Genomic DNA, 17,984 nt, shown 5'->3' with positions numbered 1-17,984 from the left:
ACCTTCATTTTTCACTAAAAAAACCCCGCATGCACGCCTTACATTCGACCACTGTCAATTAACTAGGTAAGCAAAATACGTTTTTAGCTGTCTACAAAGAAAACAATTATTCCCCTTTCTACTGACATTCATCAATTTTAGCTTAGATCAGTGTGAAAGTCATAGTTTGTGTTTTTATGAAGACACTTACGTTTGCGTGACACCGGGCCCAGCTGAAAACGGAGTAACAACGAGCCCAGCTGAAATAAGGCGGAACGCAGTCCCCGGTGTGTTCTTTCGTCGCCTTTTACTTCGAAAACGTGACACTCACCTTCATTCGATAATTCGCGTACGTTTTTGTTGCATATATTTACTCAGCCTAAATGCCACCACCTTTTAAGCTCTGTACTAAAGAAAGTAGTTTTGCCGCGTCGGACCTGAACTATGATAAGGGACCACGTGTGACTGTGGCTCAGCATTTACGTAAATTTACGTAAATTAATTACCGTGTAGCATTTACGTAAATTAATACTCATTACCAAAGTACTTAAGTGCTATTATATAAACACTGGCTGACTTTTCTGTTAATCGCCTAAGACGAAACAATTCTGGTTGTCGCCAGATGCGATAAAAACGTCAGATACGATCTTATTTTGGTAATCGCAAAACACGATACAAGTCTGTTATAGTGTGAATCACCAAATTAATACTAACAACTATAAGCTGTGAGATAGAGCTTAATGAAGGACGAATTGTGACGTTCTTTGTTCATTGTCAAATCAACAGAAGAAAGCCGGTTATTCACGGTAAAGTGATTTTCCCATTAATTTTTGACTCACTTCCTTACCGTTTTCTATTCTATTGAGTGTGTTTTAACACGTGACGTTCGTCTTTGTCTCTGCACATGAGTAGGTTACTAAATATACTTCTGGGCGGACGTGCCAGCACGACATATATATAATTCAGGGAAAGCCCGACCTCCGAAATACAACACCACGGACATACTCACATACTTACAGGCCTATACTAAGAAACTACCAAATCATTATACAGCTAGTGAGTTTTAGCGTAGAAATTCTTTGCCGCATTGCATTCTACTTACCGTAGCGGCCTCATTGACGTCACGCGCGCGAGCTGAGAGCGTGCTGTGACGTCGAACGGGGTCGATCTATCAGATCCGGCAAGCTCGCGAAGGCTTGCGTGGCAGCGCCGCGCGCGGTTTCTGTGTATCGTCAGTCATGTTTGGGTTTCACGCTGCACATGGGAACGACGCACTATATAAGCTGTGGGAGACCGGAAGACCTTTATCTTATACAAACTGAGAAGTTGCTCGCAGTCGAAGAAAACTCATGCTACGATAGTTTTGCCTTGTTTCTTTCACTACACGTGTTTGAGTGGGACGAGACTGACTAGTATTTTGCTCGAAAGCTGTTCTGCATCGACACTGACACCAGTTTGATTGATGTTCCGACAGTGCCGCGTTTGAAGTTGTGAGACTGTTGAAACGCAAAGTGTGTCAGAAACTTTTGAACTTGTTCCTGTTTACGAAGTTTCACTCAACCCTTCACAATCCAAAGATGGGCGAAACACAGCCACAAGAGCCCGAGGTGCTGATCAGCTTTGCTGAAGGCACGGAGCAGACGACAAGCTGCCCGAAAGAAAGACGCAACGGCAAGTGGAACATTTTTGAAGGCATCGACACAGCGGTGCAGGAGAAGCTGGGGCTGTCGCAAGAAATAGTGCGACATCTCGTGGCGGGAGCAGACGACACTGTGTCCGAGCGTCTGTCGCAGCTGGCCACGCACCTGACCCGGGAGTCTGCCGACGACAGCTGTAAGTGCGAGAGAGCGAGGATCTACCGCTCGTTCTCCGCCTCTGTCGGGGAGGAGATGCAGTCCGCCCTTCAGAACGGACACCGGAGGAACGCCGTGGGCAACCTCTTCGACATCCTCGCGCCAGCCCAGAAGCTGATGCTGGTGGAGCGTATTCAGGAGCAGCTGGATGGTCTCAACTGTCTGTGCGACGCCAGCAGCAACTGCAGCAGCACAAACAGCAACAGCGACGTTCTCCTGTCCCTTTCAGACTTTACCTCCCCCATCTCCTCGCCGACCAGTTCGGCGGCCACCTCACCGCGCACACCCAACGAGATCATCTCGTGTCCTTGACTGTTCCGTGTGGTGTCTGAAACTGAGACAGACAGACTTGTTGTGATGATGACCGAGTCTTTGAGACTGCTTCAGTGTTGTGTTCATCTTGCCAGCCGATGATCGATCGACTGAGACTGTCCGCTGCGCTTGACTCCGATGTTGCTGTGTTCATTCGTGGAGAAACCACAAGAGACAGAGCGAACTTGTGATTGTCATACACTGTGGCTTAATACTCTGTGTGGGACTTCTTGACGAACACATCTGTGAGAAAAATGATAATGAAGAGAGAGTGTGTGTGTGTGTGTGTGTGTGAGAGAGAGAGAGAGAGAGAGGAGAGAGAGAGAGAGAGAGAGAGAGAGAGAGAGAGAGAGAGAGAGAGAGAGAGAGAGAGAGAGAGAGAGAGAGAGAGAGAGAGAATAGCAGCGCAATCAACTTATCTCCTTCAATTCGCCTCAGCAAGAAAACACTCACTCAATGCAAAGGTAGGCAGGCTTATCATCTGAGTAGTGGGCTATGGGTATGCCAGTCAAACTGCTTGATACATGAGACATGCATTCTTTTCGCGATAAGCCGAACCTGACTCATGCTGAAAACATCATTACTAGAGTTCACCCAATGTTTTCAGTTTTTGTTGTTCGATGTGTGACTAGACCTACCACACCCGTCGGTCCAGTGTTAGCTTCGGCTTTGCTGTGACAATGAGAATGATGTGTGTATGGTGAGTTTTCACGTGTGTGTGTGTGTGTGTGTGTGTGTGTGTGTGTGTGTGTGTGTGTGTGTGTGTGTTCATCAGATAAAAAGTCACCTTGTTTTTGAAGTGATAAAAGTGCAATAGAACTTGGTGACTTTTAAGTGGTTTTTTTTTATTAATGGACTAAAATGTATTGTCGTTTGTGTTAGAAAAGTAACTTTATTTGGAAAATGTAGCTGTTCAGTACTTTGATTAATAATAAGACTGAAGCTTTATTTTAAATTTTATTTGTTTTTGGTTGTTGTTTTTTGGATGGAAAAGGGGGGAGCATTAGCGGTGGGGTGAAGTTGAAATTTAGCTCATGCCGAAGTTATGTATTGCATCATTTAGTGCATTTATATATTTTTCATGTGATATTTTAGAACTTATTGGATCTTGTTTGAAAGATTACTGAAGCTTCTATCTTTAACACAGCATAATTATAAGAACTCACATTAATACAATTATGATTCACAGGTATTTGTATTCATTTTAAAATTTCGATTTAGTTCGACTAACATTTGTTCAGAAGTAATCATCTTTTAGGTCTTTTCTGAAACCAGAATAAGTGTGTTTGCGCTTCTATGAAGCTTCAGTAAGTAAAAGTGGGAGAAGAATTATTTATCCGAACTTTATTTGTTGGTGCTATTCGTGTTTTAACTGTATGGTTGATTTTGATGAAACAAGATTGTACTTGTTGAAAGAATTTAGAGATTGACCCTGAACAAGTATGACTTGGGTTTTGGTGTGTTTGGCTGAGGGATGAAACACAAACATGAGTTCTGGGTTCTGAATTAAGAACCCGAGATTACAAAATAAATCAATAAATGAATGAATAAAGATAAAGGAAGAAGATAGGAATAGTATTTTTTACTGTATGAAAATAGAAATCCATCGGGTCGAAGAGACATTGACTCTTGTTAACCTGCTGTTATGTGAATCTGCCTCATGAAAAATATTTTGAGAGTATTATATTTTGCGAATGTTTAAGTTGTTTTGTATGTTTTGATGGTTGTGAAAAAAGCTTCGAGCCAGTCTGTCGGTTTTGTTTGCTTATTGATATTAAATTTATGAAAATGTAATCCTGTCTGATTGCCTTTCTGACGTGTGACATGTGTGTGTGTGTGTGTGTTTGTGTGTGTGTGTGTGTTTGTGTGTGTGTGTGTGGGTGTGTGAGTGTGTGTGCGTGTAAAGAATATGTACACGGAATATGTCTGTCGTTATCTTTGCTCTTTGACACTACACTCTCTTTCTCTATTCCTCTCTTAGTCTGTCTCTGTCTCAGACCATCTCTCTCTCTCTCTCTCTCTCTCTCTCTCTCTCTCTCTCTCTCTCTCTCTCTCTGTCACTCTGTCTCTGTCTGTCTCTCCGGCTCAGACTGTGTGTCTGTCTGCCTGTCTCTCTCTCTTCAGACTGTCTGTCTGTCTATCTCTCTCTCTATCTCTAACCCCCTCTCTCTGTCTCTCACTCTCAAAAACACAGACAGACAGACAGATAAATGAACAGTGTGACAGCGAAAGAAGGATGCATACACTGAGAGACTAAGCGAGCACTGATAACAACACCCACACAAAAATCTGCTGATCAGAAGAAGAAGAAAAAAGTGCACACAAGGCATACATGTATAGGTCCACCTTCCATATGTTAAACAAAGCAAAAGACCCGCGTCGCACTATAAGCCTTCAATGATTGCAGACGACAAAGCCGTCAACTCGAGTTTGCCAAGAAACGCCAAAACAAAACCAAATACCCCTCTGTCCAGTTAGACCGGCGTACGTGCCAATGACACGCAATGCTTACGTCACTGGCTAATTGGGGTCACGGTCTTCCTACGTGCGTTGCGACACCAAATAAGATGCGACAGGGTATCCAATTCACTGTTTCTTAGAGTTAGCCCAGTGTCTATGAAACTAAAGCCTGATAATAATTGGTCGAAGTCAACTTCGCGAAGCTTTCTTCATGAAGCTTCGACCCTTAATTAATGACTCACATCAGTTTAGCGTAGCACGAAGTCAAAGAGAAATATCTCACAGCTTCATGTGGTACTCACATACATTAGTGCTCTGCTTTCAAAGAGAGCAACTTCGTCACAACTGCATCTTTAACTTCTTCCTTTAAAGGCACAGTAAGCCTCCCGTAAACCATCACAGATACGGTCAGGCTTTTACACACAGTACAAACACCCTTTCATTTAAACACTCACTGATTGAGAACATCCTAGGTGCCCTCCGTAAAGAGCGAACAATTTTCAAAGAATCTATTTTTGCGTGGTTTATCTTACCCCTGAGCCATCGTGAACCCGTGTGATCCAGTTTCCCTATTTCACAATGTAGTCGTCACGGTTAGCCCGTCGCGATATAACCCTTCGTGGTTGAAAACGACGTTAAACACCAAATAAAGAAAGAATAAAGAAAGAAAGTCACGGTTAGTCATTTGAATGCGACTCGATGTGAGCTTACCTACAATAGCACGTTTTTATGCACGAAACAAACCGGGCTGTGGTTCACAAGAACTCTAGCGATGGCTTGAGAGGATCGGCGATATGCATGAACCGTCGTCTGCTACGACCCTTGCGTGACCCTGCTTCCGGGCTATTCTTTTTTCAAACTTTCACAACTTCGAATTGTACTGATCTTGTCTTGGTGAAAAAAGAATTCTTTTATGATTAAAGAATGTTTGCGTAACAAGCTGTCAATTTATTATTTAGATTTTAAAAGTTAGGTCTAGCGCAAAAACGCACCACGGTCCAAAAACATTCTGATAATCATCGATCCACGGCTATGGCCAGTTTACATCGATAGAATGAGACCCGAAGGGAAGTAACTCATTTTTGACCTGAGTTCAGGATGGGTCCAAAAAGTGTTCGAGACAATCTGCAAAATTAATTCTTTAAAAATTGCTCGCTCTTTACGTAGGGCACCTAGGATGTTCCCGTTTGGTGAGCGTTCAAATGGAAGGGTGTTTGTACTGAGTGTAAAAGCCTGACAGTATCTGTGATGGTTTACGGGAGGCTTACTGTCCGGGCGTGATTTCCGGTATTGAATATTCATAACAGCCGTCCAGCACCAAAACGAGGCGCCATTGTTGTAGAGGAGCAAGTCCACGAAAATAAATTCTTTGAAAATTTCTCACGCTCGACGGAAAGCAGCCAGACTGTTCCCGTTCGGTGAGCGTTCAAATGGAAGTAAGCTTGTACTGTATGTAGACGCTTGGGGAGCTCTGTGATGGTTTACGGGAGGCTTACTGTGCCTTTAATGGGCGAAGTCGACTACGCGAAATATATTTCGCGAAGCTGGCCGCACGAAGCTTTAGCACTGAGTTTTCGATTAAAAGACTTCGTGAAGGACAGCCCAGAACACACACGGCCCCCGTTTTGGAGAGACCTTCCCTTCTCAGGGGGGACCCAGGGGGGGGGGGGGGGGGGGGGGGTTCCAGGGGTTCCGGAACCCCACCCCTGAAAAAAGCATGTACCTTGCTTTGAGTGGGTTTTTTTTTAGTTTTTTTTTTAATCAATTTTGTGTGTGTCTCTAACAAATTTTATTCAATGTGAAATCCGATGAGAAAAAGGTACCCCCACCAACTCACACTGACAGGCCTTAACCCTCAAAACAAGGCCCAGAATGCACCAGATTGCACAGATTTTAACCATTTTTCAAAAATTTTCCGGGGGAGCATGCCCCCGGACCCCCCTAGTTCGCGCGCCTGCTTTGCAGGCGCGCGCTTGTGGCTTCGCCACTTCGCTGATTTGCCCCCCCCCCCCCCAAAAGGAGGACCCCCCCCCCTTACAACTCATTTGGTCCGGCCCTGCTTCTATGTATACGATCGTGTACACTAACACTTTTCGGTCCAGACTTTTAAATGGAGTAACAACAGCTTTCCTCTTGAACCAAGAGCCCGTCTGTTTCCTCAGCGAGTGGGATTTATTTGTCTAAACTGATTTTGCAAATTGACACAGGTTTCACTAACGAAACTAACCCGACAAGAAAAATCCCACGAAACGCAGAGAGTAGCGAGTAGTGAATGTCTGAAGTATATCTTCTTCTTCTTCTTCTTCTGCGTTCGTACGTGGGCTGAAACTCCCACGTACACTCGTGTTTTTACACGAGTGGAATTTTACGTGTATGACCGTTTTTACCCCGCTTTCGGAGGAAGCATGCTGGGTATTTTCGTGTTTCTGTAACCCACCGAACTCTGACATGGATTACAGGATCTTTTCCGTGCGCACTTGGTCTTGTGCTTGCGTGTACACACGAAGGGGGATATGCCACTAGCAGGTCTGCACATAAGTTGACCTGGGAGATCGGAAAAGATCTCCACGGCTTAACCCACCAGGCGGCCGGGATTCGAACCCTCGACCTTCCGATTAAGAGGCCGACGTCTTACCACCCCGCCACAGCGCCCGTCCTGAAGTATATATCGAAGTGCAAAGATGCTCTTATTGAATGAAAACGCATGGCGAGACCTGTGAGGATGTCCAAGTTAGTTCACAAGAGAAGGAAGGTACATTTGAAGTTCTCAGCATTGTTTCATAGACTATTTATTTATTTATTTATTTATATGGGAGATTTATATAGCGCTTGACGTTCTCTAAGCGCTTTACATATTAATTTCTGCCGTGTGAGATGGAACTTTTTACACTATATATATATCACGCATTCACATCGGCCAGTGAATCTCAAGCCATTACGGCGAATATTTACTTTTCACTATACATATCATCCTTCCCAAACATCCAATCCCCCGCGCACACACTTTCAACATCTCTTATTCCCCCCGAAATCGACGTATGGCTGCCTTAATGGCGGTGTAAAAACGGTCATACATGTAAAAACTCACTCGTGCCAAAAACACGAATGTACGTGGGAGTTTCAGCTCATGAATGCAGACGAATAATAATCATAATTATCTTATATTCTTTCATGCAGTTCTGCTAAACAACCTAGCTGGCGATTTAGACTGAACTATAACAGCCTTCTCTTGCTCCTCCCAACAAAGACACAAACAAACATTAAAAAGAATTAATAAAAATTAAAAACAAGAAATTCCTTCGAGGTAGGAAAAACACCCCCGTTGGTCAAAGGGAAATAACCATTCTCACTGCACCCATTCTCACTGCCACCAACTGAGAAGGTTATTTCCCTTTGACCATGAATATGTTTCTCTATAAGTCCTTGTAGAATCTTAATCCACCAATAACTCCTAAACCCTGTGTTTGACTGGTTCCAATTTTTGTAAGGACCGTCTCAGGAATGTTTAGAACCTGTTCACCAAGTTTGGTGACGATCGGTCCGTTCATTCTTGAGATCTATATGCGAACACAAACACACAAACACACAAACAAACAAACACATCGACCGAAACCTTTACACACCCCTATACCGGGGGTGTAAAAATCCAAACAAACTTCGATATCAGTAGCTTCCCCTTTACTATAGGTTCTCAGTGAAATCAATACCAAGAGAAAATCAACAACCAAAAAACAAAGACAAACACACACACACACACACGCACATGCGCACACTCACCCACGCACACGCGCACACACACACACGCGCACACACACACACACACACGCGCACATACACACACACGCACACACACATACACACATATGTACACACACACACACACTCACACACACACACACACGCACACACACACACGCACGCACACACACACACTCACACACACATGTACACACACACACACACACACACACACACACACGCACACACACACACGCACGCACACACACACACTCACACACACAAACAAACACATTTCATAACGAGAACCTTCTTTTCTTTTAAACTACATTCGTATTCTAGCAATATTCACATCATCCCTCCGCCTCCACCCCCACCCCCAGCATCATGATCGCATGTCTCAAGCTTGTCTCTTAAATAATTTAAAATAAGCTTGAGACATCCTATTATGTCTATGACGCACAAGCCTAATCACGTTTCATACTAGTAAAACGCGTCACGATGTTAGCTGTGCTTCAGAAAATCGACTGGACATACAGAAGACAAGAAAACTGGGGCATGACGTCAATGACTTAGAGACGCAAAAAGTACTGATACAATTTAAACAAGGAAATGAATTTCGGTATCTAAAAGAAATGAGCTAACGTGCTACACAGACTCGACTGGACATACAGAAGAGAGGAAAACTGGGGCAGGGACAGTGTCATGTCAATGACTTAGAGACATTAATTACTGATACAAATGAATTTGGTATCTAAAAGATATGAGCTTATGTGCTTAACAGAATTGACTCGCTGGACACTGAGAGAGGGGACAAGACCACCAAGGTCATTGACAAATATCATTTCTGTTGACTGAAGACCCAAAGTGTTAAAAGGAAGCCGATTGTGGTAGCTACAAAAATAGATAATGCGATTCACAGAAATAAGTGGACAAGCAGATGATGAAAACACTCGGGGAGTGGCAAAGGCATTCCCGTGGATTAGAGTCACATTGTATAGAAAAGACGTTACGAGGAAGTGTATTATATAGTGTGTATAGAATATATAAATTTTGTGTGAACAGTACATGTGGTGATTTTTTTCCGTATGGTTAATTGTTGTATGTAGGTTGTACATTTGATTGTTCTATTTTGTATATGTTCTTTTTATAAAGGGCCTAGAGCCATACGTTAGGTACTTAAAAATGTCCAGTAATTATCCTTATTAGGTGTCTTAGGTGGATTTTGATATTTAAAGGAAATAATATGCCAATGTGCTTCACAGAAATGACTGAGAAGATAGCAGACGGAAAACCTCGAGCAATGACATTTTTTGGAATTAGAGAAACACAGTACTAACAAAAAATAATATCATTGAAGTGGATTTTAGTACACAATGTATCTAAAATAATCAATGAGCCAATATCCAATGTGCTTCACATACATGACTGACAGGGCGGATAATGTGGATATTTAAAGGAAAAGAGAGCCATTGCGCTCCACAGAAATGACTCGCCAGACAGAAGACGGAAGAAAACGGGGACAATGACATTTCTGTTAACTGGAGTCACACGTACAGTATTGACAAGATATGATAGTGTGTGTCAAAATGTGTTGTGCAATATGGCATGAAAATCTTTTTAAATTTGTTGTTAACAATTACAGCTTTGTATTCCATGTTTATTATTTTTTACGAAGTAATTATAGTAAAATAGTCTTATGTTTCTTATTTGTTCGACCCTCTTAGGATAATGGAGTTTTATGCACTGCCTTTTATAGTTAACTAAACTTTTGTATTTAAAATAGCCCATTTCAGTTGGTGTAGGCCTTAAGCTTATTTTAATCGTTTGTCCAGTATTTAATTTAGTTCTCTATTTTTGTATGAACTCAAATGTTTAGTGTTCTTAGTATGTCTTGCTAGGCTAAGTTCTATTTAATCAGAGTATGTCTGCGTGTGCTTATACCTAGTGATAATCATTGTAAAGCGCATAGTGCTTTTAGTTATGCGCTATAGAAATCTCCTTAATAAATAAATAAATAACCGGAAAATTGATTTTGGTATTAAAAAGAAATAAAGCTACAGTGCTTCACAAAATGAACAAGTCACATAAGGCGAAATTACTACATTTAGTCAAGCTGTGGAACTCACAGAATGAAACTGAACGCACCGCATTTTTTCACAATGACCGTAGTCCGCCGCTTGTGCAAAACGGAGTAAAACTGACGAGTCTGTTTAGCGCGGTAGTGGTTTCGCTGTGCTGCATAGCACGCTTTTCTGTGCCTCTCTTCGTTTTAACTTTCTGAGCGTGTTTTTAATCCAAACATATCATATCTATATGTTTTTGGAATCAGGAATAAGATGAAATTATTTTTAAATCGATTTCGGAAATTTAATTTTGATCATAATTTTCATATTTTTAATTTTCAGAGATTATTTTTAATCCAACTATAACATATTCATATGTTTTTGGATTCAGGAAATGATGTAGAATAAGATGAACGTAAATTTGGATCGTTTTATATAAAAAAAATGTATTACAATTTTCAAATTTTTAATGACCAAAGTCATAAATTAATTTTTAAGCCACCAAGCTGAAATGCAAAACCGAAGTCCGGCCTTCGTCGAAGATTGCTTTACAAACATGTCAATCAATTTGATTGAAAAATGAGGGTGTGACAGTGCCGCCTCAACTTTTACAAAAAACCGGATATGACGTCGTCAAAGACATTTATCGAAACAATGAAACAAATGTCTGGGGATATCATACCCAGAAACTCTCATGTAAAATTTCATAAAGATCGGTCCAGTAGTTTACTCTGAATCGCTCTACACACACACACACACACACACACACACACACACACACACACACACACACACACACACACACACACACACACACACACACATACACCACGACCTTCATCTCGATTCCCCCTCTATGTTAAAACATTTAGTCAAAACTTGACTAAATGTAAAAACGGACACACTTGGGGCAATGATAATAACGTGAAACAGAGATAGACAGTATTAAGACGATATAACAAGAAAGTGAATATTGATATCCGCAAGTAAACAAATTTATTCCCCCCTCTGCTTCTTTACCTCTGTAAACTTGTAGGGGTAGTTATTTTTCGATAATGACCCAGCAACCAAACAAATAACGACCCAGCAACAGCCTGAATCCTCGATAGTGCAATGGGTTGAGAAGCTGTTCTGTTTCGGTACTACTTTTTGCGACTGAAAAGTTCCGAACGCTCTAATGTACAAAGTATACATCTCTGGAGCAAACAATACAAACATACCGCATTTAAATTAACAACTACAGGCCTGAACACATGAATCTCCATATAAAATCCATGAGTTCGGTTGTTTTCTGAATCTAGATCAGACGTTCATCACAAGCAATTTCCCAAGGCAAGTAACTCATACTTTGTCTAGCGACAAGAGTAGTTCCCCTTCTTTTCACTCAGTTTCTTCGACAACAGACTGCAATCCGACGGTCAGTTTTCAACAATATTTCATTTAATAAACAGATCACACGCAACCAAATGCACACATCTCATCAATTTAAACAACATAAAGCGGTTTCATACACTATTTTCCCCAGAAAACTTAACTTCATACAGTTTTTAACGTTGGAACACGGGTGCAAAAGTTCGTCTGCTAGTCCCATTTGACGAAAGAACATTATCCTAACCGATACCAAAACATATACAGAACACACAATATCTGCCTTTGCCGCCACAGCAGAATAACAGCATATCTGTGTACTTGATTTTAGTCCAAAATAGGAAAACTGACAAGAAGTGTTAACAGAATGGAATGATTTGCACGGAACTATACAACCGCGCATTAATCGATCGCCTGCGCAGGTTGACTGGTTGAGAGAATAGGATTCGATCAAACTTTCGCAAAAAACCTCCTCTTTTCTTTGAATAACTGAAGAAAGGAGGAATAAAGAGGTTACACACCTCGTCTCAGTGATTATCAAAAATAATGGTCTCAGTTCGCGGTCATGAAAAAGCTCGCTAAAGCTCGCATTTTTCATGATCCGCTAACTTCGACCATTATTTTTGATAATCACTGAGACTCGGCATGTAACCTCTACATAACTGGACAGACAGAAAACTGAAAACTCTAGACAATGATATTTATGTGAGTTAATGATTCGTCGTGTTTAGGCCCCCCCCAAAAATAGGTGTGGTTACGGTAACATAGCCTAAAAAAATAGGGTAGGAAGGTAGGCAATCACTTTTTTTTTTAAACTTTTTTTTCTAATGTGTACAAATTAAACCTACTTGACAGGGAAATAAGTGTGCGACTCGGGCGATTTTGCTTTCATTGCGTTTTCTGCACTCGGTGGTTTTTTTGGTTTTTTTTGGACAAATGTAATAAAAAGTTATAGGGTCGGCCCCTAAAAATAGGGTAGGTCGGGTTACCGTGACCACACCTACTTTTTTTTTAGGCCTTACAAGAAATAACAAGGAAGTGAGTTCATGTGCATGAATGACTCGGTAGACACAAGACAAAACAAAACGTCCACCCCTTAAAAAACACACACACACACCACACACACACACACACACATACACACGCACGCACGCACGCACGCACACACACACAAAAACACACACACACACACACACACACAACACACATGCACACACACACGCACGCACGCACGCACGCACGCACGCACGCACGCACGCACGCACGCACGCACGCACGCACTAACGCACACATACACACACACACACACGCACACATACACACACACACACACACACACACACATACACACACAAACCACTGGCACTATTTGACAGCATCATTTCTGTCAACCGAAGACACAGAGTATTAACACGATTTAAGACTGTAATGTCGCAGTCTGCTTTCTGGGCCCTCTGAGTCCTTAAGGCGTAAAATGAAATCAATTTAAATCAGCAACAAGGAAGTTGATTTTGGTATCTGAAAGAAATGAATAAATATGCTTCCCGTAAATAACTGAATCAGAAAACCCCCAGTTACAATCACATCATTTCTGTTATCTATGGACACAGAGTAATTAATGCCAAGATATAACATAATGTGGATTTTGGTATCTCCAAAAAATGAAACTGATATGCTTCACAGAATTCACAGGCGACAACAACAACAAAATCCTCTACCACCTAGGGCGACAGTATAGTTTCTGTGAGCTGGAGACAGAGAGTATTGACAAGATGTTAAAAGAAGGAATAGAATTTTGGGCTGGCATCATTCCTGCCATGTACGTAGATTCAGACGCTGATTGACGAACAAGGAAGTGGATCTTGTTATAGAACAACAAGTCGCGTAAGGAGATAATACAATATTTAGTCAAGCTGTCGAACTCACAGAATGAAACTGAACGCACTGCATTTTTTTCAGCATCGTAGCATCGTCAGTCCACCGCTCGTGGCAAAGGCAGTGAAATTGACAATCCAGAATAGCGCGGTAGTGGTTGCGCTGAGCAGGATAGCACGCTTCTCTGTATCTCTATTCTTTTTAACTTTCTGAGCTTGTTTTTAATCCAAACATATCATATCTATATGTTTTTGGAATCAGGAACCGACAATGAATAAGATGATATTGTTTTTAAATCGATTTCGGAAATGTCATATTTTAATCATTTATTTATATGTTTTTGGAATCAGAAAATTATGAAAAGTAGGATGAAATTGTTTTTGGATAGTTTTATAAAAAAAATATTTTAATTACAATTTTCAGATTTTTAATGACCAAAGTCATTAATCAACTTTTAAGCCTCCAAGCTGAAATGCAATACCAAAGGCCGGCCTTCGTTGAAGATTGCTTGGCCAAAATTTCAATCAATTTTATTGAAAAATGAGGGTGTGACAGAGCCGCCTCAACTTTTTACAAAAAGCCGGATATGACGTCATCAAAGATATTTATCGAAAAAATGAAAAAATATCCAGGAATATCATTCCCATGAACTCTCATGTAAAATTTTATGAAGATCGATCCAGTAGTTTACTCTGAATCACTCCACACACACACACACACACACACACACACACACACACACACACACACACACACACACACACACACACACACACACACACACACTAACACACACACTAACACACGCACGCACGTACTCACGCATGGACGAACGCTCGCACACACACACACAGACACACACACACACTCACCACACACACACACACACACACACACACACACACACACACACACACACACACTATCTAAAAAATCACCACATAAATAAACAAACAGATAACTAACTAATCAAAAATCTAAATAAATAAACAGATAACTAACTGAATCAATAAAACAAATCCCACTCTCTACACGATTCAGCGATGATGCAGATTATTGCATCCACGTGCAGGGATGGTCTTATCTGACGTAAAGCCTTGAATTAGACTGGTACGCGTGGAGAATTAAAAGATAACTTACAAAAAAAATACCCTGTATCTCTAACGACACAGGCCGAAGGCTGGCAAACCAAAATCTCACTCTGTACATATAAAGCAGCGATGATGTAGATTATTGCATTCACCTGCAGGGATGGTCTTATCTGACGGATATACGATGTGGCAAATTACAAGATGACTTAAAAAAACACCTATATCTCCAACAACGCAGGCCGAACGATGGCTTGAAGGGACAGGAACCACTTGAAACCTGTTCTCTGTCTTGACAAACCGGTTGCTAAATTCCCTGAGTTTTTCAAGTGAGCGATAATTAACGTATTACCGTCAGCTTCCAGTAATGAAAGCAGCGCATTTTTTTTCGTCCACCGTCAGAGAGGCAAGAAGTGACATTTTCGATTAGCCTGATTTTTATTTTTAGAAGTATTGGCAGAGCAACTACTGAAGCGGTTGGCGGGTCACTTTTCAAAGCAAAGTGATAGCATACGTTTGTGTGTTTGTGCGCGTGTGTGTGTGAGAGAGAGAGAGAGAGAGAGAGTGTGTGTGTGTGTGTGTGTGTGTTTGTGTGTGTGTGTGTGTGTGTGTGTGTGTGTGTGTGTGTGTGAGAGAGAAAGATGCGGAGGGAGGGAGACAGAGAGAGGGAGGGAGGGAAGGAGAGACAGACAGACAGAAAAACTAACAAACAGAGACAGAGAGACAGAGACAGACAGAAACAGAGACAGAGAAGGAGTGAGGTGGAGACAGGCAAGCCGATTCAACAAACAACAGAAAGACACGTAGTTCTAAAGAAGGACAGACAGACAGAGAGACATAAAAATAAAAATAAAATATAATGGAAAACAGACAGAAAGAACGAAGCACACCAATACAGATACACGGGCAGAAACAGAAACGGGCAGACAAGCATACTGACATTACACTTACACAAAACGAGAGGCTTCACGAGTTTTTAGCGCAGTAAACTGATGCATGTTTTTCCCATCAAAAAAGCCAAACATTCTTCACCCACACAATAATTGCGTAACAGGCGCTGATAGCTTTTGGAACGGTCCTGGTATTACGTATTCGTGTGCCAATCTTTTTGTGGCCTTGTTTCGCTTTACAAAAATAAACAAGTCGCGTAAGGCGAAAATACAACATTTAGTCAAGCTGTCGAACTCACAGAATGAAACTGAACGCAATGCAATTTTTCAGCAAGACCGTACACTCGTAGCATCGTCAGTCCACCGCTCGTGACAAAGGCAGTGAAATTGACAAGAAGAGCGGGGTAGTAGTTGCGCTGAGAAGGATAGCACGCTTTTCTGTACCTCTCTTCGTTTTAACTTTCTGAGCGTGTTTTTAATCCAAACATATCATATCTATATGTTTTTGGAATCAGGAACCGACAAGGAATAAGATGAAAGTGTTTTTAAATCGATTTCTAAATTTGATTTTGATAATAATTTTTATATGTTTAATTTTCAGACCTTGTTTTTAATCCGAATATAACATATTTATATGTTTTTGGAATCAGAAAATCTGTCTCCCTCCCTCCCTCGTTTTATAATTGGTTTTTTTTTTTACAATTTTCCGATTTTTAATGACCAAAGTCATTAATTAATTTTAAGCCACCAAGCTGAAATGCAATACCAAACCCCGGCCTTCGTCGAAGATTGCTTGGCCAAAATTTCAATCAATTTGATTGAAAAATGAGGGTGTGACAGTGCCGCCTCAACTTTTACAAAAAGCCGGATATGACGTCATCAAAGACATTTATCGAAAAAATGAAAAAAACGTCCGGGGATGTCATACCCAGGAACTCTCATGTCAAATTTCATAAAGATCGGTCCAGTAGTTTACTCTCAATCGCTCTACACACACACACGCACACACACACACACATACACCACACCCTCGTCTCGATTCCCCCCTCTACGTTAAAACATTTAGTCAAAACTTGACTAAATGTAAAAAGAATACAAACTGTTGAGCAGATCTTTATCCTAAAGGGAGAGCACACTGAAAGAATTTTTACGGTTGCTTCCCGCATGCGTCTGACGTAACAGGCACGCTTTTTACATTTAGTCAAGTTTTGACTAAATGTTTTAACACAGAGGGGGAATCGAAACGAGGGTCGTGGTGTATGTGTGTGTGTGTGCGTGCGTGTGTGTAGAGCGATTCAGACCAAACTACTGGACCGATCTTTATGAAATTTTCCATGAGAGTTCCTGGGATTGATATCCCCGGACGTGTTTTTCTTTTTTTTATATTTAGTCAAGTTTTGACTAAATATTTTAACATCGAGGGGGAATCGAAACGAGGGTCGTGGTGTATGTGCGTGTGTGTGTGTGTGTGTGTGTGTGTGTGTGTGTGTGTGTGTGTAGAGCGATTCAGACTAAACTACTGGACCGATCTTTATGAAATTTGACATGAGAGTTCCTGGGTATGAAATCCCCGAACGTTTTCTTCATTTTTTTGATAAATGTCTTTGATGACGTCATATCCGGCTTTTCGTGAAAGTTGAGGCGGCACTGTCACGCCCTCATTTTTCAACCAAATTGGTTGAAATTTTGGTCAAGTAATCTTCGACGAAGCCCGGACTTCGGTATTGCATTTCAGCTTGGTGGCTTAAAAATTAATTAATGACTTTGGTCATTAAAAATCTGAAAATTGTAAAAAAAAAAAAAAAATTTATAAAACGATCCAAATTTACGTTTATCTTATTCTCCATCATTTGCTGATTCCAAAAACATACAAATGTGTTATATTCGGATTAAAAACAAGCTCTGAAAATTAAATATATAAAAATTATTATCAAAATTAAATTGTCCAAATCAATTTAAAAACACTTTCATCTTATTCCTTGTCGGTTCCTGATTCCAAAAACATATAGATATGATATGTTTGAATTAAAAACACGCTCAGAAAGTTAAAACAAAGAGAGGTACAGAAAAGCGTGCTATCCTTCTTAGCGCAACTACTACCCCGCTCTTCTTGTCAATTTCACTGCCTTTGCCATGAGCGGTGGACTGACGATGCTACGAGTATACGGTCTTGCTGAAAAATGGCATTGCGTTCAGTTTCATTCTGTGAGTTCGACAGCTACTTGACTAAATATTGTATTTTCGCCTTACGCGACTTGTTTATAAATGTCTTTGATGACGTCATATCCGGCTTTTCGTGAAAGTTGAGGCGGCACTGTCACGCTCTCATTTTTCAACCAAATTGGTTGAAATTTT

At 41.0% G+C, this 17,984-nt stretch overlaps 1 protein-coding gene across 1 annotated transcript; it reads left to right on the top strand.

The window, feature by feature from the left end:
- The first annotated feature begins 1,221 nt into the window (after window positions 1-1,221).
- Window positions 1,222-3,938, top strand: LOC138982637 (uncharacterized). The gene has a single exon (XM_070355963.1). It carries the CDS (start codon window positions 1,557-1,559, stop codon window positions 2,142-2,144), a length of 588 nt encoding a protein of 195 aa, XP_070212064.1. The 5' UTR covers window positions 1,222-1,556; the 3' UTR covers window positions 2,145-3,938.
- Window positions 3,939-17,984: the final 14,046 nt, after the last annotated feature.

This window comes from Littorina saxatilis, linkage group LG12, assembly GCF_037325665.1.
Source record: "Littorina saxatilis isolate snail1 linkage group LG12, US_GU_Lsax_2.0, whole genome shotgun sequence".
Classification (NCBI taxonomy): Eukaryota; Metazoa; Mollusca; class Gastropoda; order Littorinimorpha; family Littorinidae; genus Littorina; species Littorina saxatilis.
Note: the sequence above shows the minus strand (reverse complement) of the source record. Positions and strands in the feature narration are given on the sequence as shown.

Excerpts from the sequence above, each read along its gene's own strand:
- LOC138982637 (XM_070355963.1), top strand. The coding sequence starts at position 1,557 with ATGGGCGAAACACAGCCACAAGAGCCCGAGGTGCTGATCAGCTTTGCT.